The sequence below is a fragment of the Cricetulus griseus genome, chromosome 2 (assembly GCF_003668045.3).
Source record: "Cricetulus griseus strain 17A/GY chromosome 2, alternate assembly CriGri-PICRH-1.0, whole genome shotgun sequence".
Taxonomy (NCBI): Eukaryota; Metazoa; Chordata; class Mammalia; order Rodentia; family Cricetidae; genus Cricetulus; species Cricetulus griseus.
The window spans coordinates 403,161,620-403,185,630 of NC_048595.1; the positions used below are offsets into that span (position 1 = coordinate 403,161,620).

At 42.3% G+C, this 24,011-nt stretch overlaps 1 protein-coding gene across 3 annotated transcripts in view; it reads left to right on the forward strand.

The window, feature by feature from the left end:
- Positions 1-238: 238 nt before the first annotated feature.
- The window catches only part of Mfsd6 (major facilitator superfamily domain containing 6), a 66,034-nt gene continuing 42,261 nt past the window's right edge, over positions 239-24,011 (forward strand). Inside the window, exons 1-3 of one of the 3 annotated variants that reach the window (XM_027396849.2) lie at positions 246-376; positions 5,916-5,983; positions 19,815-21,403. In XM_027396849.2, coding sequence (XP_027252650.1) covers positions 19,866-21,403 — 1,538 coding nt within the window. In that variant the 5' untranslated portion in view covers positions 246-376; positions 5,916-5,983; positions 19,815-19,865. Of the gene's footprint in view, positions 377-538; positions 692-5,915; positions 5,984-19,814; positions 21,404-24,011 lie in introns of those variants that run through there. The other 2 variants (XM_027396848.2, XM_027396850.2) reach the window with 2 other exon arrangements.

Genomic DNA, 24,011 nt, shown 5'->3' on the forward strand with positions numbered 1-24,011 from the left:
CCGGGAGGAGGCGGTCGACGCATCCGCCGCCGCAGGAGGCGGAGCGCTGCACCTGGCGGCGGGTCCTCCAGCTCAGCCCTGAAACGGGTCCAGCCGGTCGTGAGCGAAGGCAGTGGCGGCGAGGGCAGGCCCAGGACCAGAGCGGGGAGGAGGAGCGGACAGAAGGTCGCGCGGCGGCTGCGCCAGGCCACCGCCGTCGCTCGCCCCACCCGCCTCGCATCCAGCCGCCGTGCCCGCCGCAGCCCCGGGAGAGGAGCGAGCCACCCGACCGACATGCTGCGCTCTGGCCCGCCCACCGCCGCCCTGGCGATCCGAGCCGCCACCCGGCACCCCGGGGTTAGGGCTCCCCGCGTCCCGCGCAGCTGAGCGCCGCCAGGTGAGTAGGTCGGCGCCGCTCGGCTCCCGAGCCTCCGCGGTGCACCTGCTGCCGGGTGGGCGCCGCCCCGGTCCCGAGCCTCCGCGCCCACCCCGCCCGCTCTCCCGGGCGCCGCCTGTCATCCTCGGGGTGCAGGGCAGAGGCACGGCGTCCCCCGCGCTGGCAGCACTTCCGCAAACGTAATTGGAGTCGGGAAAACAAAGGCGCTGCCCGGGAGCCCTCGCCCGCCGCCCCAGCTGCTGCAGAAGGTGGGGGCGCGGGTGGGCCTCTCCGGTCTAGGCTCGTCACAGCACAGCCCCCACTGTCGCCCTGGAGGTAAACATCCCCGGGAGAGGGGGGAGGCGACAGTGTCCGCACCACCGGTGACAGGGACGTGGCCCCTGTGTGACAGGAGGAAACTGAAATTGTCTGCCACCCACAGGAACAGACACGGGGGCTCACAACTCTCCCTCCCTCCAGGCTTCTACCTTCCTAGGAGAAATGCCCTGCGTCGTGCGTGCAGCCTAGCTTCAGCTCGGGTTTAGGTCCTTTCCTAAAGGGAGATTGCCAGGTACATTTCCATAGGAGGGTGAAGATTTCAGGTATAGCCCCTCCTCTTCCCCACACTCCTCCCTACATGTTTTTGCTGCTAACGCACTCCTTTGAAACCACAAACATTTCCTTTCCTCCTAAAACATTTAATAAGCACTCCTACACCCACTGGAACATATACCTGCCGATCCGTCGCAGTAATAACCTTGCAGAGTTTAAGTTCAACTCCCAAATGAATAGTTGTCTAAATAGTTTTGTGTTCTTGGGTTGTTACATCATCCCGGGCTGCAGTTTTGCTCACATATAGGAAGAAGATGGATGGATAATATAGAAGCCAAATTTCCTTTGACCTTTCTGAAAGTTGACGATAATGTGTGATATTAGGTGTATTTGAAAAAAGGCAACATACAGTTTATGTGTTACTAGCAACACAGTAAAGGAGTCGAACATTTGGTAGGTCCCTGTACTGTGCAGAGCATCACTTGCCCGAGACCCAGAGCTAGCCAGCTGAAGGTGTATGCATTATTGATGGTCTTATGAAGAAAAGGGGGAGAAAAGAATCCTCTGTATTGGGAAGCTTGGCTCTGACACTCAAGGCTTCTTGTCATTAGTATATGTGGAGGATTTTTCAGCTACTTAGTGATGAGTAAGGATGAATGGCCCCTTTCACAGGTTATAAGTAGAAATTCACATTTCTTAGGAAAAAGTTGAAACATTGTTAATGAGCTCAGTGAAAGACACACTTGGGGAGTAAAGAGGATCTTATTTCTATAATAAATTAAAACTATTAAGTATTTGCTGGGCGTTGGTGGCACACACCTTTAATCCCAGCACTCGGGAGGTAGAGGCACGTGGATCTCTGTGAGTTCGAGGCCAGCCTGGTCTCCAGAGTGAGTGCCAGGATAGGCTCCAAAGCTACACAGAGAAACCCTGTCTCGAAAAAAGAAAAAGAAAAAAAACCTATTAAGTATTTTACAGTAACTTATTTCCAAGGCTGTCTCTCTATAAAACAAGAAGACAGATTAAAACAGAGACAAATCCAAACATCACTTGTTTGGTAGTGTGGATATTGGATCATATATATATATGGATCATATATATATATATATATGTTATATATGCATTATCAATAGTAATGTGGCACTTGGGAAATTCTTTTTAAAGGTGCCACCCTGAAGAATTTATTTTCAAATCTCTGTACCAATGTCTGTCCCCTAATTTTATACACCATGAAAGGGAAGCTTAGAGAAGTTATGCAACTTAGACCAACCACATACTCAGTAAGAGGTGGAGTTAGATTTGACCCATGCCTCTGGCCCCAAAGTGTAGGAAATTTCCACATGACATTCCTTCCTGCTTAGGATCTATTAAGTCTCACAGTCTACATAGATGCTTGCCTTTGTTTCTTGCCTTTGAGAATAAACTTTGTTTCAATACATGCACATTACCTGTGACATTTACCAGTACAGAATAATATACATATTGATAATGTATAGAGATTAGTGAATGCATAATATTTTTACCCATTTCATCTTACCACTTTTGAACTTACAAGGAATGTAAACCTTATTGCCAAAGATGAATTGAGTATTAGACCAATAGGTTCTTATAGTTTACTTCTGATCTTCAGTAAATCTTTAGCATTCTCACAGCAGGGAATTAGAGGATGCAGCACCTGTGTCTGCTAGCTGCACTGGTATGTTGGCTTATGAAAACTCAAAGTATATTAAGTGAAAAGGCAGGTTGCAGACCAGATTTATATTCATTAAACATCAATATGGGCACATATGTAATTCTTTGTCCTCAAGCTGTTAAACGTAGCACCCTTAAAGTGGGTGGGTGGGGTAGAGATACAGTGTTAATTTTTCTTTTGAACTTAGAAAATTAGATATGAGTTAAAGTTGGGAAAGCATATGTTCTTTTGTTATATAAACAAAAACAAAAAAAAAAAAAGGAAAAGAAGAAAGGACATCATTCACTTAAGAGAAGACTGAATGTACCTAACTATCACATCAGTGTTTTCAGGAAAGTCAGATGACGTCAGGGGTAGAGATGTCCCAAGGGCTGTAGGGGCAGAGTCAAGAGTCTCAAAGAGCCACCTGTCCCTTTCCACAGCAGCTGTGGCATAGTCTACAGCTCTCGTTTTCCTGCAAGGAGAATGTTTGGTGCACCACAGACTGGAATGTCAGAATTCCTTGTGTCTTTCTTGTGACCACAAGCTGGGAGACAATTTATTTTTCTCTTTGTAGAGTGAGTAAGTTGATAGGAGGAGTCAGCTTACCTGCTGTGTCATCTCAGGGAAATATGGCATTATAGATGCCTTCAGGTTTACATAATGTCATTTCAGGAGCAGAAAGTTATGGTCAAGTTTAGTCTGATGCACATATGTATTTGGTAGCACTAAATGCAGCCCCACAATTCTGCTTACTCCTCTGTTAATTTAACCAAAATTAATGTGTAGAATTCTTAAAATTCAATACATTTTCTTGCTCAGAATTAGAAATCCAAAAGCAAAATACATTAAGACTTCAGATACAAGAAAACACACCACTCTTGTCATGTTTTCTAGTGAAGAAAATCTGAATAATCTTGGTTTATTAGAATGTGATGTCACTATAATACAATCCGCAGAAGAGGTCATTGCAACATTATTCTGTAGAGGAGATACTCTGACAGTTTTGGGCATTGTGCAACATTCATTTAAGGTTCTTATTATGTTTCAGGCATAAAGAAATCTGCCTGATGTGGGGATGACCAAGTACAAAAAACTACCATGGTTAAGGCCTGTATGGGTAAAACTTTCTTCTTTATGAAGAAAGCCCATGGTGCTTCCCCAGGGCACAGTAGTTTTGAGTTATAATGTGAATTTGGGGCAGTAAACACACTCTAGTGGTCCACCTGGGACTTTCCCTTTGGCTTTGTAATTCCTCCTTGTTTAGTTACCCAGAATTGTCTGTCTGAGTATTCATTATTCTGGTCTTCAGTGTGCATCATGCTTGTTTTCTTGACTCCTGGATACCATGTTAGCCAGTATTTAGACTCACTGATACACTACTCTTTCTTTGCAGCTGATTTGGTCTCTATTATTGGAAGATGTTTATTATTTTATAAAATAGCATAATCTCAATTCATTGGACAACTTTTGGAAACTACCAGAGTCCTTTGCTATGACAACTGGTGTTTGATTTGTTGGTACAGAGGCCAAAAAGAAAACCAAAATAAATATTTAAGCCTTGAGTTTGTGTCTGATCTAGATGTTACACTCCTAGTTGCTACTTTGTATCTCTAAACACACACACACACACACACTCACACACACACACACACACACAGACACACACACACACACACACACTCTCTCTCTTTCTATCTGAGTGTGTGTGTGTGTCTTAGCCCAAAAGGAACTAACCATGCAAAACCTGTTGTGTGTTGTCCACATAGCCTTATGCTTTGGTTCAGTAAAACGTAGGAGTGGTGGAACTGACAGCATGTCCAAGTTTGGCAATATGAATGAGAGTATGATATTGCTTACAGCTGGTGGCTCTCCTGCATTTTAGGATGGGGCAGGGTAGAATGAAATAATGAGCAAAGATGGAAGATTCAGTCTACTGGAAAAGCCATATTCAAGTGATATGAAAAGGAATAAATTGGGTGGCAGGGATGTCTTTCTTGCCATTTGTTCTGGGTATGTTTGAGAAGGGAGAATAATTCAAGGAATATCTGTAATTAGAAAACAGGAGACTCCAACTTTGAATGGCTGAAGAAATACATAGAAGTATTTTGATCTGAGATGCAGAGTGAGAAAGGAGAATGAAAGGGAGGATGGGAATCCCATGAGTCAGCTGTGGCTAGAGGGAGGCCTGCTGTGGCTTTGAAGAGGAGACAAATGAGAACTAGAAAGAGGAACTGTTGCTGCCTGGCCAAGCCTGATTTGTGGGTTAACCATGCCAAGGGAAAGTGAGTGACGAGTCTGGACTGGTAGTTCCCTCCTGTGTGGGAAGCCTCCACTTTTCAGTCGGGTTCCTCCTGCTCTCCATGTGTTCAACTCAGAACCCTTGATTGGGCCCAAGACAGACAAGGTTGCTCACACACAGCAAAACACAAATTCCCTACACTAACACAGAAATCCAGAGTGAATAGTGGCAACCCTACTGTTTATGACTCTTAAAAGGTTCACTGTTCTTGGCAAACATGGCTTGATCCTGAAGACTCAAGCTCCTCCAGCTGCTGTAAAGTACCTCCTTGGTTCTTTTGAAATGACTTCTGTACTGCACTAGTGGACAGATGTGTTAAGGGAGTTTAACTGAAAGACTTTATTTTCATGCTTGAAAAAAGAAAAAAAAAAGACTCTCATTTTACTCTTTTCCATGCAATATGCTCCTTATTAAAGGTGTAAAATCTTCTCCAAGTGAAAAGCCCTTGGGGATGGGTCCTTTGAATAGTTTCTTCAGGTGGAATAGGCATCTCTGAGTAGTAGACATCAGTTTGGCAAGTCCTTTTGGTCCTCCACCATCAAGTCCTTATGATCATCGCCATTAAGTCCCTACAATTGTTCACCATCTCCAGGATCAGGGGTGCCCTGGGTGTCACTTACATGCCTTGTGTTTAAAGCAAATATATTTGAAGTGATAAATGTTCATCAAAGAAAAAAAATCTAGCCATGTATAAGGGGGGAAACATCCTTTTGAGTCCTAATTCCATTGCCCACAGATAATCCCTGATAACAGTTTAGTGTTTCTTCTTCAAGTCTTATTCTAAAATACTTTTCATGAGAAGAGTAGAAATTTACAGAAAAAACTGACGCAATACGTAGGTTTGTCCTGTTTTTTGTTTGTTTGTATATGTTATACTTTAAGTTACGTTTTCCCATGATATGGGTATATGATTCTACCTTTTCTTTTATAAAGATCTATCATAATTTATTTAACTGCCCATATTATTCCTGCTTTAAGCCATTTCTTACTGTGAGAACCATTTCATTGTCTACATTTAAATCCTTGCTTTCCAGAAAGTCTACCTCTGCTTTCGGTGGATGAGAGTACTTGTCCATCTTCGTCTTCACCAGCATTTTACAAGGTACTGCTAGGATTATAAACTCAAACTTCTTTTCCTTAGCATGCTAAGTAATACGCTTTTACTGAAGGTAATTATATCATTAGAATTGATAGCACTCGATAATTCTCAATTATCAGAACCTTAACAACACAAGAAACAGCTGAAACATTTTAAATAACAGGTGGAATTGGCTAAGGGCACACAAACTTTTTTTTAGACTATAGTGTATTTAATAGAATCAACTAAAAAGGATTGCTAATAAGTTCATGACTATAGAAAAATGCATTTTAAATCTTGATATCTATATTATGGTTAGATTATAAATGTACTGAAAGGTGTGTCCAAAGGAAGTGCTTTGAGTATAATGCCTCTTCCTGTGGAGAGACTTGCTTTCTTTAACCCCTTCACTTCCTTGTGTCTGATACCAGCATAGACACATGATAATACCAGCATTTTATTGAACAATCATTTATTAAGGATCCATTTTAATATACTGCTCATCCATATCCAAGATAGTGCTATGAATGGTTATATTACCATTACCATACTGAAGTTATGGTTTTAATTTCCAATGTTCCTGTTTTTTTTGTGTGTTCTTGGACCCATATTTTTTCCATAATTATATTGACCAAACTTACTCCTTTCCTAAGATGTTGGGGAGGGAACTCCTTGTGTAACTCTGGCTGAAAGAATTCATTTAGCTGGTTTTCAAGAGCAACCTCTCAGCCACTGTATGCATTTTGTTGTTTTAAAAACTGATTTTTATTTTATATAAATTATCTCAGAGGTATAATAAACAATTATTTACTAAAGGACAGTCTTCTATAGAACTTTAACAAATGATTGCTTTCAATTCCAATTCTTAAAAATCCTTTGTTTTATTCCTATGAGATTTTAAAAATCATTTTTTATTGCCACTTTATAGTCAGTCACTGGAACAGTGGTGTGATAGTGGAGACAGTTGTCAAATGGTCAGTTGGCTTGTGACTAGAGGTGGTGACCAAACTCCATCCTCAATGTCCTTCCCTCCCTTCTTCCAGTTCTGTTGCCTGTGAGGAATTGGGAGGGGGAGCAAAACCACCAAATTCCCAGCTCTCACCCCTTCTCCATGACCACCGGTGTGTAACACTTCTAAGGCTTTCAGAGACCCCTGGTCAGAACCCTGTTGCTTGGAGGAGGCCAGTGGTGGAGTTCCCAGGTCCCTGCTGAGGAGATAAATGGAATGCTGAGTATGTGAGGGTGCCTTGGTGAGATGTGTTACTGGCATTCTGGGTTATAAAGTAGAAAAGATTTTCCCTTAAACACTGCATACTCTATAATCTTGGCCCTTAGTGATGTTAGCTGAGTAATCTGGGCACTCCTACTTGTAATGTTATTTCCTCCAGGAAATAGTTTCTCAGCTTCAGCAATTGAAGCACAGTGGATACAACCACCCATGCCTATTCACTTAGGTTGTCCTACACAAACAATGTCATTGCCACCTGGCTAGTGATTGTGGTTGAGGAAGAGGTCAATAAAATTTGCTTCTGCTTTACAAAAGCGCTGGAACCCCCTTAAGTCCTGTATTGTATTTCTTCTTAACAAATAAACACACAGGCTCAGGGGACACATGGTTTCCCTTGAGCATCTATCAATTTTTTTCATTGGAGAAATGGAAAAATTAAAAATATGTTTCCTTGAAAAGTCTTCTCTTGCTCTAGTGTAATCGTTACTTGTCCTTCCTGCCAGGCTTGTTTTAAGATGGGATATTTATTTGAAAGAAGGTGATGAGATTCCAGCTTCAAACTTACATCCCAAATTGTTCTAAGATACCTACACGTAGACTCAGACACCTAAAAAATGCACACTCAGGGGCAGGTTGATGATGATTGGCATGGTCTGTAATTCTTTTTAGTTGATATATATCTCTCCCCATAAAGCAGTAATGCTGAACCCTCTGTCTTTTTGTTCAAGCTAGAGCTATTTCTCCATTTTAAAGAAATGAAAGTAATCTGCTCCTCTTGCCCTCTTAGTGGATTGGCTAGAACTGTTACAGATTTCAAACCCTGCCTTTCAGATTTATGACGTTACACATATGCCAGCAGCTTCTTTTAAAACGAGTAGCTATTTTTGGCCTGGAGACACGTCTTATTGTTCCAGTCTGAAACTCAAGGGTGTTCTCTGAGAGCCAGGACCCAATCCCACCCTCCTCGGGCAGTGGACTAGGAAGCTGACATAACAGTCTGTGAGTTTCATGGGTAAAATACCAGCCAAGTTCAGGGGGATGCCAGATAGTTCTAGAACACACACTTGAGAAGAATACTTTTAAAATAATTGCACAAATAAGAAGAATATCGCATAAGATTACAGCTGCCACTCTACCACCACTAAATGTTCACATGTTGCTTTTGAATGAAGAATTGCTGTTTTTCGTGCATTATTTCAGTTAGGTCTGAAAACCCTCTGGGAAGAGCCAAGTGGTAGAAGTAAAGGACAATGTGTGATGTAGGAGATCCTGTTCTCACTGGATCTGTAGTGTGTGGGTAGGGAGGAGAGATCTAGGAAAAGATAACAAATAGGATTACCTATAAATCATGTCATAGCACAGGTGTGAGAACTGTGTGTGAAAGGGAAATGGAGGAAAGTGTGAGACAGGGTCACAAGATGAACCGGTTTCCAGGTGCTAAGAACGGCTGCATCAGATACAGTTTACAAAGTGCCCTTTGTCGTAAAACCTACTAGCATATCCTTTATATCATACTCAGTGATAAGACTACACTGAAATAAAGTTCAGATGGTAGGATATTTGCAAAATACAACATGTGCATCCTACTCCCTGCCTCATTCCAACAGAGGCTCACCATTGCTGTCAGCATAAATAATGCCCACATGGTCTTGTGCATACCCAGTGTTCTGGTAAGGTCTGACATGCACTGTTTCACTCCCACAGCTCCCCTGGTGGGAAGCCCCTTGTACCTTTGTAGCTGAGGAGACAAAGACTTTGACAAGTGAAAACTGGAACCACAGCTTTGGCAGCTATGGTTCCAGTCCCTGCTGGTCTCAGGCCCCCAGGATAAGAATCCTAACCCCTCTCCTGAAGGGCTCCACACCTCTTTCAGCTCCCTCTCTTAAGAAGCTCCTTCATAGCTGGGCATTGATGGCAAACACCTTTATTCCCAGCACTCGGGAGGCAAAGACAGGCAGATCTCTGTGAGTTTGAGGCCAGCCTGGTCTACAGAGCAAGTGCCAGGATAGGCTCCAAAGCTACACAGAAAAACCCTGTCTTGAAAAACCAAAAAACCAAACAAACAAAAAGAAGAAGAAGCTCCCACACAGCCTTCATCTCCAGGCTTGCACCTGTTTTAGCATTTGAAGCAGCTGGCTGGGGCAGGGAGTGCTAGTGTCTCTCACCCCTGAACTAGAAAGCAGGGACTATATGATTTCCATTGTGTAAACCACGGGTCACAAAGTGCCTGTCTACCTGTCCATCTATTGGTTGGTGCTAAGTTTATACTGGTTAGATTTAAAAAGAGAATGTATTTTTAGTCCTTCGCATTGTGTTTTGTGTCAAATTGTCCTTCAGTGTGGTATTCGAGTATTCTGTAATCTGTTCTGTTTGGTAGCCTCCATATCCCTGCTGCAAACTGTGAGGAGCCATGGCTCTCCTTTTATTTTCTATCTTAGAAGACTTTTCTCTCTCACCTTTGCCTGAGATAAATCTTAACTATTGTTCAAAGTTCAACTTAAGTCTCATCTTTGCCTGAGGTAATCCCTGTCTTTCAAGGTTCAAGTTAAGTCCCTCGTTTTCTTTTTCTCCATCTGGTCGACTCCTCTGTTTCTGTGTGTGTGTGTGTGTGTGTGTGTGTGTGTGTGTGTGTGTGTGTGTGTATTTTTATGTGTGCATGTGTATGTTTGTGTGCATATGTGTGTGCATGTGTGTGTAGCCATTGAGCACAGTATTGTTATCACATGGGCTATTTTATGTAAATATTATACATGATATATTTTGATCATGCCCCTCCTACACCCCTATTGTCATCTCTTCCCTTCCCACATGCTACTCTGTTCCCCTTGACAGTGCTGTTAATGCTTTTATGTCATATGTATAATATGATTTTATGTATCTATATAAAATGTAGGAGCCACAAAGAGAAAACTTGGTATTGGTCTCTCAGACACTGACTTAATTTACTTAATATGATTATCTCTGCTGAGCCCATTTTCCTGCAAATGATGTAACTCCATCCTTCTATCTGGCTGAAAACCTTTTCCTTGTGTATTTATCCCACACCTCCTTCATCCCTTCCTCCATGATGCATGCCCCAGTTGGTTCCAGCTTAGCTATTGCAAACGATGCTGCAGTAAACACTGATGTGCAGGTGTGTCTATGATGGTTGACTTGGAGTCCTTTGGTATAGTTAGGTCATGTGGTAGTTCTATCTCAAGTTTTAAGACAAACCTCCATACTGATTTCCACTGTAGCTGGACCAGTTTATATTCCCACCAGTGGTATATACAGGTTCCCCTTTACCCATATCCTTCCCACCATTTGCTGTTTGTTTTTTGAAGCAGGGTGACTCTGTGTAGTCATGGCTGTCCTGAAACTGGATATGCAGAGCAGGCTGGCCTTGAACTCAAAGAAGTTCACCTGCATCTGCCTTCTGTGTGGTGGAATTAAAGGTGTGTGCTACCACCTCTCATCTCTCTTATCTGTTTTCTTAGTGCTGGCTAAGGTAAGATGGACTCAGAATGTGGCTTTAATTTACATATTATCTGCTCACTAAATATTTTTCATTATTTATTGGTCATTTGCACTTCATCTTTTAACTGTGGGCTCTTTTCATTTTCCTGTTTATTGATTGGGTTTTTGGATTTCTTGTTTGGGATTTTGGGTTGTTTCCATATCCAGGTTTCAGTCTGTCAGACATATGTATAGTTAGTGGAGAAGACTGTCCCACTCTTTAGGCAGCCTTTTTACACCCCATTATTACTTTTCTTTGCGCAGAAGCTTTGTAATTCCACAAGACTCCATATGTTAATTAATTGGTGGGAGTAACTATGATCCTACTCAGAAAGTTCTCTTTTGTACCTATATCTTAAGGTGTTTTCCCTCCAGCAGTTCGGGGTTTCAGGTCCTACATTAAGGTCTTTGTAGTTGATGTTTGTTTAGGGTGAGGGAAGGATCCCTTTGATTCTTCTGAGTGTAGATATTCAGTTTTCCTAGCACTATGCTGCTGTCTTTATCAACACTTGGGTGGCTGTAGTTGTGTGGGTTGTACCTGAGTCCTGCATTCCATTCCATTGGTGTGTGTGTATGTGTGTGTGTGTGTGTGTGTGTGTGTGTATGTGCACCATGCTGTTTTTAATACTATAATTCTGCAGTATAAGAAATTAGGTAAGGTGATGCCTCCAGCATTATTCTTTTAGTCCAGGATTGCTTTCGTTTCTGAGCTCTTTGGTGATTCCATATTAGATTTTAAGTTTTTTTCCTATTTCTGTGAAGAATGGCCTTAGGATTTTTGTGGGGATTGCACTGAATATCTACATTGCTTTACATAGCTTCAGTGCCTTCACAATGTTAATTCATCCAATCCATAATCATGAGAGGTCTTTATCTTACAGGATCTTTAGTTTCTTCCTCCAGTGTTTCAAAGTTTTCACTGAAGAAGTCTTTCATTTCTCTGGTTAGGTTTATTCTAAGATTTTTAAAAAGCAGTTGTAAATGGGGTTGCTTTCCTATTTTCTTTCTTTTAATTCTTAAAACATTTATTTAAGGATCTGGAGAGCTGGCTCAGCAGTTAAGAGCAATGGGTGCTCTTCCAGAGGACCAGAGTTCAGTTCCCAGCACTACTATCACTGCCCACACCCACTTTAACTCCAATCCCAGGGGATCTGATTCCCTTTTCTGCCTTTGATGGGCACTGAATGCATGTGCATACATCCAGGCAGACACTTGTGCTCATAAAATAAAAATAAATGAGAGCTTAAAAATGTACTTAAAAAATTGTGTGTGTGCTTGATGTGTGATGTCAGGGGTGGACCATGCATACCACTGATACAAATGGAGGTCAGAGGACAACTCTTTGGAGTATGCTCTTTTCTTCTTTCTTTACATGGGTTCCAGGGATCAAACAAGTCATCAGGCTTGTAGAATCTTACCCACTGAGCCATTTCACTACTCCCTGATATCTTTCTCTGTATGTTTGTTATTGGTATATAGGAAATCTGCTGGTATTTGAATGTTGATTTTTGTCTCCTGTCACTATTTGTCAAACCTAAGAGTTTTCTGGTGGTGTCTTAGGGTCACTGGTATATAGAATCATAGAATCTGCAATTATGAGTACTTGCAAATCCTCCATTTTCTTGTAAACTCCTGTCTGAAGCATGAACTCTTTACTAAGAACTCCAATGGTCTGTACTTTGTTATTGCTCATTTATTATGTAGTTTGATGTAGCTTCTATTTTACTACTGTTCTCTATTGCCACTTAACTCTTTTATGGTATTTAATGAGTTTTGAGGCAAGACCTTGCATTTGGCATCTTATTTCATAGCTGCACAGTACATGCAGAAGTAGTACCTGCTAAGAGCACAGACTATCTGAAGTCGAATCCCTCTCTTCAGTGTATTCTGGGTGTGAACTGGCCATGGGTGTCTGCTGTGGTTCAGTTTCCCATACACAGTGGGAAAGTAGTCATGTGTACTCTAGGAGACTTGTAGAGATTGAGTGAGTTAATCCTTAGGAAGCCATGATAGGTGTGTCATGCTGTGTCAGTTGAAGTTAGTGAGAATGATGGCAACAAAGCACTGTGCTGCTAATTAGTGATGGAGCAACCACAGGTTACAGATTGTCTTCTCACAGACTGATGTTGTCAGGGGTCTGGGAAGGACTTTCCAAGAATGATAGGGTAGCAGGTTCTGGGAGGAGGCTCAATCCCCATGCAGTGCTGTGGGCAGCTCTGGGAGCCAGGACATGGTGCTGAGAACCTGGAAGGCCCAGCTGGAAACTGGATTAACAGGGTGAGGATGGGCATTGCCTCTAAGCTTGTCTTAGCCCTCAATATCACAGCACTTTAGAAAGAAAACGAAGATCCCCAAACAGTTGTTCTCTGTGGTATGCTTCAGTGCTTGTATACTGTGGGCTGCTTTTTTCCCTCTTTTTTGTATTTGTTTTTCATGACACTGGATGGATGGATAGCAGAGACTAAAGCAACTCTGATCTTAAAAGATCTATTGGATTGACATTGCATGTATGTTTGTGAACCCAGCTCTCCTGGAAAGTGCTAGAGTTTGAATTGACTGCCCAGGAGTGTCATGTATAAACATCAAGACTCAGGCTGGTTTGCAGTACTTTCCACTTGCCTTGTCTGCTGCAATAAATTGCAGAAGTCAGTGGCAGCTGAGTTCTGTTCTAGGACTCGAATTGCTTAAGGATATTTTGAATGGCCAGTGACAGTTCACTAGGGTAGAGCAGGCTTCCAGGGGCCAGGAAATAGATGTCCCTGTTTCCCGGCTTCAGCTAGGTTTCTGAGCAACATTGAGTTATAGTAGCAATGGCACAAGGAACAATTCTCTCCTGTATTAACCAGAGGTTGTTTACTACTCATTGACAGATATGCCAGTGCTACACCAAAATACACTTTGTCATCATGTTCATGAGCCTGACCTTGCAATCGTTATGCCAAATAATGCCTTGGATATGAAGCTGATTCTACCCCACCCCTAGAGTTTCCATTACTTTCCATACTCTTAGCATATATTTATGGACTATATACAGCTAAGTCATTTTAATGTAAATAAGAAATGAGAAAAGCTATCTATTTTAGCAAGAATGATTTAATTGCCTCATACCAGTCAATCAGAAATCCCTCCCTGCTGTAGGGATGACTTGGTGTAGGTACTGGTAGGAGGCCTTTTAGGGCTGTATTAGACTTTCACAGTGTGGGGTTGATTACTAACATCAGAGTCTACTGGGAGCAAACTTTTGGCTTTCAAAAAAAATAAACAAAAGCCAATCTTACACAGTTTGCTCTGGCTGCAGTCCTGTCCTTGGGAAGGTCATCCATTTCTGTGTGTAATTTCCAGTGAAGCAGTAACAAGAAAAGCTGTCTGGCTCACAGAAGAGTTGGATGGATCTATGTTGGCTGACCTCTGTCTCAATATTCATACACTGCTGTAACAAAACTCCATACATGGACCAGCAGCCAGGTTAATTTCTCATGGTTCTGGAGTCTGGGATCTCACAGGTCAAAGTGTTCAGTGAAGATTGACTACTGGCTTCCATCACCTGCCTTTTCACTGTATTCTTGCATGGTCTTTTCTCAGCAGGTACGTTTCAGAGAGAAACCTGTTTTGTTGTTCACTAGAGATGTGATCCTATTGCAAAAGTCCTTCCCTCAGGACCCTTGTCCTGAGACATCACAGTGTTGCCTAGGGCTTCAGTCTGGGAATTTGGCAGGGAGGTGCAAACAACTGCCATCTTAGGCTCTGAATAACAGTCACCCCCATTCTGAACACACTAAACCTCTAGTTTCTAGCAGTTGGCATATTTGTCTCATCTGTACTGCAACAGTCAAATAAATCCAATTCAACAAAGGCACATTGCCTCGAGCAAATCTTGATCTTATTAAAAAGCAGATATTGTTTCTGGCCCTTGATCCCAAGGTCCTAGAGACAGACTATTTCTACCTTGTTTTATTGTTGTCACAACAGTTTCTCCATGCCTGGCTTCTGTTTCCCCCAAATCCAAGTAGGACATGAAAATATTATCTAAAAACAAATGTCCTGGGTTGGGCCTAGTGCTGCATGGCTTCAACCCCAGCACTTCCAAGGCAGAGCCAGGCAAATCTCTGTGAGCTTTAGGCTAGCCGGCTCTACACAATGAGTTCCAGGATTCCCAGGGCTACACCAGGAGACCCTGTCTCAAAAAAAAAATAGCATAAAATAAAACTAATGTCCTGAATTTAAAATAGTTTATTGCTTATATTTTTAGATTGAAATTCATATAAATATTTCTGAGTGTGTCTTTCATATGGAAGAAGGTGAATATTAAGAGGACATTTCTTTAGTTACTTGTATTTGTCGATACCTTCTCCATTTGTTAATGCTTGGGGACAAGTTACACACGGACTTTCCTAGTGAAGGAAACCTTACAGAGCTCATAATAAACAGTCGCTAGAATCAAGGGGAAAGAGTGGCTGGGCAGTCACTCACCAGGGCTGAGTCTGTACCCTGACAGAAGCATTTGCAACTGAGCATTAGTTCCTCACAGCTTTCCTTACGAGGACTTGGTGCTCTCATCATAGCTGTCTTTATGTAGGGTGATTAACTAAAGACCACTGACATTAGTAGTCAAGCAATCAAACATTTTATACAAGTTTGAAGAAATAATGTTTGGTGGGTGATAGAGGTACTATACTTAACATCTCTTGAGAAGCCTAAATTTACATGACTCTACATTTTTTTCTTCTTAAAATCAATATTATATTTTAATTTATCCATAATAGTATAAACACTGTACCCATGGATGGGGTTGTATTTTGACAGATGTGTATATTTTTTAAGTTTTTAATAAAAGAAGTCATTTAATTGGGTTTATAGTTCCAGAGGGTTAGGTAGAGTTCACAAGAGTGAAAAAAAAAAAAAAAGGCATGGAGACAGGAAGAGCTGAGAGCTCACATCTCAGCCACAAGCAGGAGGCAGAGATCACGATGAGAATGATACAAAAACATCAAGCCTGCCCCCCAGTGACACACCTCCTCAGCAAAGTCATACCCCTTAATCCTTCCCAAACAGGTCCACCAAATGGGGACCAAGTATTCAAATATATGAGTTAATGGGGCCCTTTTATTTCAAACTAACACATTTATTCCATAGGTGACGGAGTAGAGTGGTCACTCTGCTGGGCAGAACCTCTGATGTAATTCTAGGTTTCACTTGTCTTCTCTTCTTCTAAAGTTATAGCTAGTAAGCCTACTGTGTGGACACCCTGCAGTGGTTTCCTCTCTCTTAGATATTTTGTAATGCTTTTTATCTTTTCGAATATTTATCATTTCTTCATGGTGAAAACATTTGATATACTGTCTTTGGATTTTCTGAATGGAAAAAAATCCATTGATTTTTATCTTTTAAAAGAAAGTTGTATATGTACAAAGTTTAGAAGTGAACATTTACAGGATTGCTTGTTTTGTGTTTTTAAAGTAGACAACAAAACCAAAACTGCTTGAACTTTTGTTTTCTTTCTGGCGTCTCCTCTGGGACACAGCCCACACCCCAATCCCCATCCCAAGTTTTAGGTGATTCTTTGGATCCTCTGATTCTTGATTTCTGGACTTTTGACTGTAGGTCTGTCTTCTACTGTGGAAGGTATGGAGCTGACTCCTCCCCTGCCCATTGCTGTCTGTGCTGCGAGTTATTCTTTTGCTTGTCTGTTAGTATGACTTGTCACTATGGCAACATGTAGTGAACTATGATTCTTCCCCCATTCCGTGCATCCTTTGTTTTCTCTGTACTTATCACCAGTTTATCTCTGGACTCTTGCCCACTTACCTATATTTCCTCTTAGGACTTATTGAATTGTATTGGTGTTTGACCAATGTCCCTTTGGCTGGCAGGGTTGCCCATGAAGCTTCCCATCAATCTTGATTGACCAGTGGTCCTGGGCCATCTTGTCACTTCCTCTTGTGTCCCTTTTGCTTGCCTCTCATATGAGATCACTTATTTCCTGTATTGAATGCCCTGCTCTCTCTTGATTAATATCCTTGCCATGGCAGACCACAGCCCAAGAAAGGGGATGATATGAGATGAAATTTTTGTGATATTATGTATGTCAGTTCCCTTTATTTCATCTCTATCATGCACCCTTTAGATCCCCTAGCTTAGATTGTGACTGCTGAGTGTCCCTGTGCATATTTCTCTGCATGTTTACTGTCATTTTAAAGGAGAGTCAGGAGGGAGCCCAACTACCTATGTTTAATCTGGCCTGTTCAACCACCAGTGTCCTATAACTTTATCCATTTTAAGCACATCAAGCATTTCTTTCCTATTTGAACTGAGGAAAGGGGGATTACTTGTGCTTTTCATGTGGTGAAGTGTAATGGAAGATGCCAAGTTGAACAGAAGAAGAGTTTAATAACCAAAGAAAAATAACAGTGCATTGAAGAAAGTCTATCATAACTAGGCAATTAGAACTCTTCGTCTGGGGAAAAAGCATAACTTTTTCTTTTGTTACTAAGATGAATAAGGTTTAGGACTGGGAATATAGCCCAGTGGAAGAGTGCTTGCCAAGAATGCACAAGGCCCCAGATTCTGTCCCCAGCACCACAAAAGGGCAGGGTAGAGGCAGGCTAGGAAAAGCAAGACTCAGAAATGAACTCTTTTGCTTAGGTTTGTGAAGCTGGCAGGATTGGGTCTTCACAATGCTGGGAAGCTTCATAGTCACTGATGGGACCAGGTGTGTCTTGCTAAGCAATACCAGAAAGCCCATTTGGGCACAGTAGTGAAGGACAACTATTTTGGAGGCATTTCTCCTGCAAAGGGAACTGTGATGGAAAAATCAGGGTTTGGAGTTAAACTCTGCTATCAGGAAGTGTGTCAGGGTCCAGCTGATCAAGAACAGCAAGAAAATCAGAGCCTGGTGCCCAGATAGTTGCTTATGCTTCATTGAGAAAAACAATGAAGTGAAGTTCTGGTTGGTTGGTTTGGTCAAGAAAGGTCTTACAGTTGGTGATAACTTCTGGAGTCCAATGTAAGGTTATTAAAATAGCCAGTGCATCTCATTTGGCTCTGAAGAAAGGCAATAAGGAAAGATCAAGCTCATACATTTCAGTGAGGGTAAGACATTTTCATATTTAGAAAGTTGGAAACAAGATCGGGGGATGCTCTCCAATACTATAAATATAGGAAGTGCCAGTAGGGTATTTATTTTAAAATGACTCATGAATCTTACATCAATTTATAAACCATTTTTAACCTAAATATTCTCAAGTTAGAAGTTAGTGGCTTCGAGCTACTTCATTTTGGGGCTACAAGATAAATCAGCTTACTACACAGGTCTCAGTCCATTGTGATTCTAGCCTCATATGATGGCGCTGCACACGATGGCCTGTGCCTTTAATCCAGAGTTCCAGCTTGGTCTCCAGAGCAAGTTCTACATAGTGAGATGATGTCCTAAAAAATGTTTCTATTGCTTGTCTAGGATCTTTGTAGGGTTTTTTTTTTTTTTTTTTTTTTTTTTTACATGCATGATTCTGGAATTTTTCTGAATGTCAATTCATATTGGGGGAAAAAAGAGGTAAGATCATTGCTTGGGCTGGCAAGTGGAGTTGATTTCCTTCTGCTAGAGAAAGTTAAAGGATTTGAAATTTATGGTAATGAGCACCCCTTTTAGCATCGGACTATGACACTGCAACTTGAGGGGACAAAGTTGGATGTAAACACAACCTTTTGACTCCTCAATCATTTCTGTAATAAAATGTAATTTCTGTAATAAGAATAAGAAAAAATGATGGAATGAGGCATGGTTCCTATAAATTTATACTATCAATGTATTGCTAGTCTTTCATAGGACTTCTCTTTCAGTTTTTTATGGAGCATGTGGCATTTCACATTTTACTGGAAATGTCCAAGCTTTTGAGACCTCAGCATGATGTTGTTTTTTTACAAATGTGCTGGGTTGAATTCATAGCCATCCAGGACACATGCAGCCCGTAGGCTGCAGTCTCTGTATGCCAGTATTAGATTATGTGTACTGACTATATAAAACAAGGCTCAAATCCAGGCTCTGCCAGGCCTCATTTCTTATCTGGAAAGTGGACAAGGTAGTAAGCATGTGGTGATGAATGTGAATTAAAGCATGTAAAGTCTTTAGCCCGATGTAGGAAGAGCTCAACAAATGATTTTTTTGTCTTTTGTAAACTGCTAAGAGATTGAATCCACATCTCTTTCTTTCTTTCTTTCTTTCTTTCTTTCTTTCTTTCTTTCTTTCTTTCTTCCTTTCTCTCCTTCCTTCCTTCCTTCCTTCCTTCCTTCCTTCCTTTCTTTCTTTTCTTTCTTTCATTTTTTTGAGATGGGGTTTCTCTGTATTGTTTTGGAGCCTGTCCTGGAACTCGCTCTGTAGACCAGGCTGGTCTTGAACTCACAGAGATCTGCCTGCCTCTGCCTCCCAAGTGCTGGGATTAAAAGCGTGCACCACCAATACCCGGGTGAATCCACATCTATTTCTATATTTATATCTTGCTGGAGACTAAACCCAAGGCCTCACATGGAGTAGTCAAATGCCCTACCACAGAGCTATATGGTGGCCCTCAAGAGATGTTACCTGGTTTTGGTTCTAACTCTTAAATTAATCCCTAAATGACTCCTGAGAGCATGGTGTGTAGTGTAGGTGATGGCAAGGCTACTTCCATACCTGATGCCTTGCCAGCAACCAGCTCCAATCCATGGCAATACGGGTACTTAATTTTAAAAAAAGACTTATTTTATCTTTATTTATGTGTATGTATGTGTCTCTCTAGTGTGCATATGTCTGGGTGTATATGTAGATGTATGTATTTGTCATCTGTGTCTATGGAGTCCAAAAGAGGGCGGCAGAGTCCTGGAGCTGGAGTTACAATTGGAAGGGTTGTGAGCCACATGACCTGGGTGCTGAGAACTGAACTTGGGTCCTCTCTAAGAACAGAAAGTGTGTTTAACCACTGAGCCATTTTTCCATCCTCGTATTTAAAAGAAAAATTTTAAAGCTTCTTTCCTTTGCCAGGATTTTAAGTGATAAGAACTTGCTCCCCGGTAGTGATTTTAGCTGCAGCTTGAAATTCCTCATCTATGCAAGGGGACGTTTTAATGATTTTCCTCACTGTCTTATATGGTACTTTACAGATCACCAGTCAGGACTCCGAAGGTCCCGGACCCTGATGGGCGTGGTAAGCCATGGCTGCAGATGATAAAGTTGCTATCCTGACGGATGATGAAGAAGAGCAGAAGAGGAAATATGTGCTTGCTGATCCCTTCAACGGCATCTGCAGGGAACCAGAGCCGCCTTCCAACGAAACCCCCTCCTCCACGGAGACTTCCGCCATTCCCGAGGAGGAAATAGACTGGATAGAGAAACATTGTGTGAAAATAAACAATGACCTTCTCATTTCCAAGGTGTTTTATTTTTTCTTCTATTCTGCCTATGGCTCTCTTTACCCGCTCCTGCCTGTGTATTATAAACAGCTGGGAATGTCACCCAGCCAGAGTGGACTGTTGGTAGGCATTCGATACTTCATTGAATTCTGCAGCGCCCCCTTTTGGGGTGTAGTTGCAGATCGTTTCAAAAAGGGCAAAATTGTCCTCCTCTTTTCACTTTTGTGTTGGGTTTTGTTCAACCTGGGCATTGGATTTGTCAAACCCGCTACCTTGAGATGCATACCAAAGATTCCCCCCACAGCTCACCCCACCAATGTAAGTCACCCAGCGACTATCCTGCCAATGAATTCCTCCATCACTTTCTTTACCACGCCACCAAAATCACGTGAGAAAAGGAACCTGCTGTTTCTGCCTGAAACAGAGCCCAATGTGTCAGACACAGCCCTCTTCTCAACAGCCTTGACTTTGACCAGTGAACCCACGCTCCAGCCCCAGACAGAGGAAACTACCCGCCGTGTTACGGACTTGATTTTAAACACAAGCACAGTGACTCCTACCCCCGCAGGAAATGTCACAGAGACAACCACTGCCGTTGTCACCATCACCAAATCTTTACCATCTGACCAAGTCACCCTCGTTTATGACCAACAAGAAGTTGAGGCGATATTCTTGGTTATCTTGGTGGTTGTCATAATAGGGGAATTTTTCAGTGCCTCCTCTGTCACGATCGTAGATACAGTAACCCTCCAGTACCTGGGGAAACACCGAGACCGCTATGGGCTGCAGCGCATGTGGGGTTCCCTGGGCTGGGGCCTGGCCATGCTGTCTGTGGGCATCGGCATCGACTACACCCACATAGACGTGCTCATTGATGGGAAGGGGTGCAAGCCCCCCGAGTACCGGAACTACCAGATCGTCTTCATCGTCTTTGGAGTTCTTATGACCATGGCCCTGATCGTTGCCACTCAGTTCCGGTTCCGCTACAACCACTTCAAAAACAGTGACAGTAAAGGGAAAGAGGTGGAGATCCCACAGGTGGAAAGGGACAACTCCACGGAGTCCTCCGAGGAGACCCCGACTGCGGCGAGTCACTCACAGGCCTTCAACTTCTGGGACTTGATCAAGCTGCTGTGCAGTGTGCAGTACGGCTCGGTGCTGTTTGTGGCCTGGTTCATGGGTTTTGGATACGGCTTCGTGTTCACCTTTCTCTACTGGCATCTGGAAGATCTGAATGGAACCACAACTCTCTTTGGGGTCTGCTCTGTCCTGAGTCACGTGTCTGAGTTGACGGCTTACTTCTTCAGCCACAAGCTTATTGAGCTGATTGGCCACATCAGGTAAGAGAGTGCTTCCTATTGGCTGCTCCTCGGTGATTGACTTTCTCATTGTTTAGCTCCTTAAGTGGGGCTAGGGTAGGGGTGGAGCCTTCTGCTCCTCCTCCTCCTTCAAACGGAAGTAAAAGGAACCAACGCCCAGATTTAGTTGGATTATCTAAGAGAAACAAAAGGGAGGCTACAATCCCTGCCCGGAAAAGACATAAAGGCTATGCAGCTACATACTACAGGCTCCATGGGAGCAACAACTTAGTGAACTCTGTTTACCTCGAGGGCCTGTTGTCTGTGGCACTTACAAAGGATTTTTTTTTTTTTTTAAGAGATCGACTTTCTTCAGCTTTTGTATATTCTCAGGTACTTACTGGTATAGAGTGAGAGAATATGGCATATAAAGAAGACTAGGGGCTAGACATGTAGTTTGGTGATAGAGCCCTTGTGAATGTAGGTGTTGATCCTGAGAACTGCCAGGAAAATAAAGGGGGAAAAAGAAGAGAAAAACAACTGTAATATTTAATAAAACTGTGATAAAAACAAACCATAGCCCTCTAATCCATGATACTACATGGAAGAGATTTTTATATAACATTTCCCCCTAATTACATCAAGCTTTATGTGCCTCAAAGACATGTTATTTAAAGAGCCCCCTTTTTCCTAAAATTTCTTATGTTACTATTTTAGTTAAAATGAAATAGACAACGGCTACTTTTTCTGCAGTACAGTGCTTCTTACCACTAACATCTCTATAAAGCAGACTGAATAGTAGTACCTCTCTCTATAGTCTTCCCTACTCAAAAATTATGGTCTGAGCTACACATAACACTTAGCCTGTTGAAAGGTGTGACGGGTCTGTCCATAAACTACTAGATTGACCTCACTAAAAACACCTATGTGTTGTGTGCCTGTGATAATCTTCAAATCTGATGTTGCAATATGAAATTACAAAATATGAAAATACTGCAAAATGCAATATCAAATATGCTATTAAAATAATATGAAGTTACAAAGGAGTAGACAGTGGGAAGTCTTGGAAAACAATGATGTTTATTCATTTCGAACTGAAGAAAGTATTTTCTAATTTAAAGTTTCAGTGAGAAACCTAATTTCCCCCAAGTCATTGTGAATATTTTTCCCTGTTTGGTAGTCTTTGTGAGGTTGTGTCCTGCTCCTTTTTTTTTGAATTAATTTTTATTTGAATTAAAAACAATCTTATTTTATATACCAGTCCCAGTTTCCTCTCACTCCCATCCTCCCATCCCCCCCACCATCTCCCCATCCCATTCCTCAGGGAGAGTGAGACCTCCCATGGGGGATCATCAGAGTCTGTCACATCATTTGGGGCAGGACCAGGACGCTCCCCCTGTATCTAGGCTGAGAGAGTATCCTGAATGTGCTCCAGAAAGCCAGTTCATGCTCTAGGGTTAAAAACAGGTTCCACTGCCAGAGGTCCCATAGACTGCCCAAGATCCCCAGCTGACACCCATGTTTAGGGGACCTGGTTTGGTCTTATGCAGGTTCCCCAGCTGTCAGTCTGGGGTCTGTGAGCTCCCACTTGCTCAGGTCAGCTGTTTCTTTGGGTTTCCCCAGCATGGTCTTGACCCCTTTGCTCATCAGTCTTCCAGAAATTCAGCTCAGTGCTTAGCTGTGAATCTCTGCTTCTGCTTCCATCAGCTACTGGATGAAGGCTCTAGGATGGCATTTAGTCATCAATATCTTAGGGGAAGGGCATCTAAGGTAGCCTCTTCATTATTGCTTAGATTCTTAGTTGGGGCCATCCTTGTGGATTCCTGGTAATTTCCCTAGTGCCAGGTTTCTCATTCAGCCTATAACTGTAGTGGTCTTGCTGGTGAACTTGTAATGGTGGCCATACCCCTTTGGGCATGGCTTCAGGTGGACAAAAGCAGAAAGAGGGAAGCTTGAAGTGTGGCTTCGTTTTGGCTTTCTTTTTTCCTGGGTCAGCCGATCCAATAGGAAGGGCAGAGAAGCGCTGCCTCAGTTCTTTAATATTATCTGTGTAAGTGTACCCCAATAAACACCCACTTATCATTTATTTTGGGTCTAGTGAATCATTATGCCTATGCCTTCACATAATGGCTCCCACTATTACCATATCTCTTTCCTTGCTCTCCTCTGTTTTTCCCCCAACTTGACCTCTCTGATCCCCCCTGTTCTCCTTCCCTATGACCTTCTCTCCTCCTCTTTCTCCTAACTCCCTCTTCCCTTCCTCCTCCCAATTTACTCAGGAGATCTTGTCTCTTTCCCCTTCTCGGGGGAGTCCTTGTATGTCTCTCTTAGGGTCTTCCTTGTTTCCTAACGTCTCTGGGATTGTGGATTTTAGGCTGGTTATCCTTTGCCCTATGTCTAATATCCACTTATAAGTGAGTACATACCATGTTTGTCTTTGTATGCTGGGTTACATCACTCAGGATGGTTTCTTAAAGTCCCATCCAGTTGCCTGTGAATTTCAAGATTTCACTGATTTTTCCCCCTCTGAGTAGTACTCCAATGTGTAAATGTACCACATTTTCTTTATCCATTCTTCAGTTGAGGGGCATCTAGGTAGCTTCCAGGTTCTGGCTATTACAAATAATGATGCTATCTATGAACATAGTTG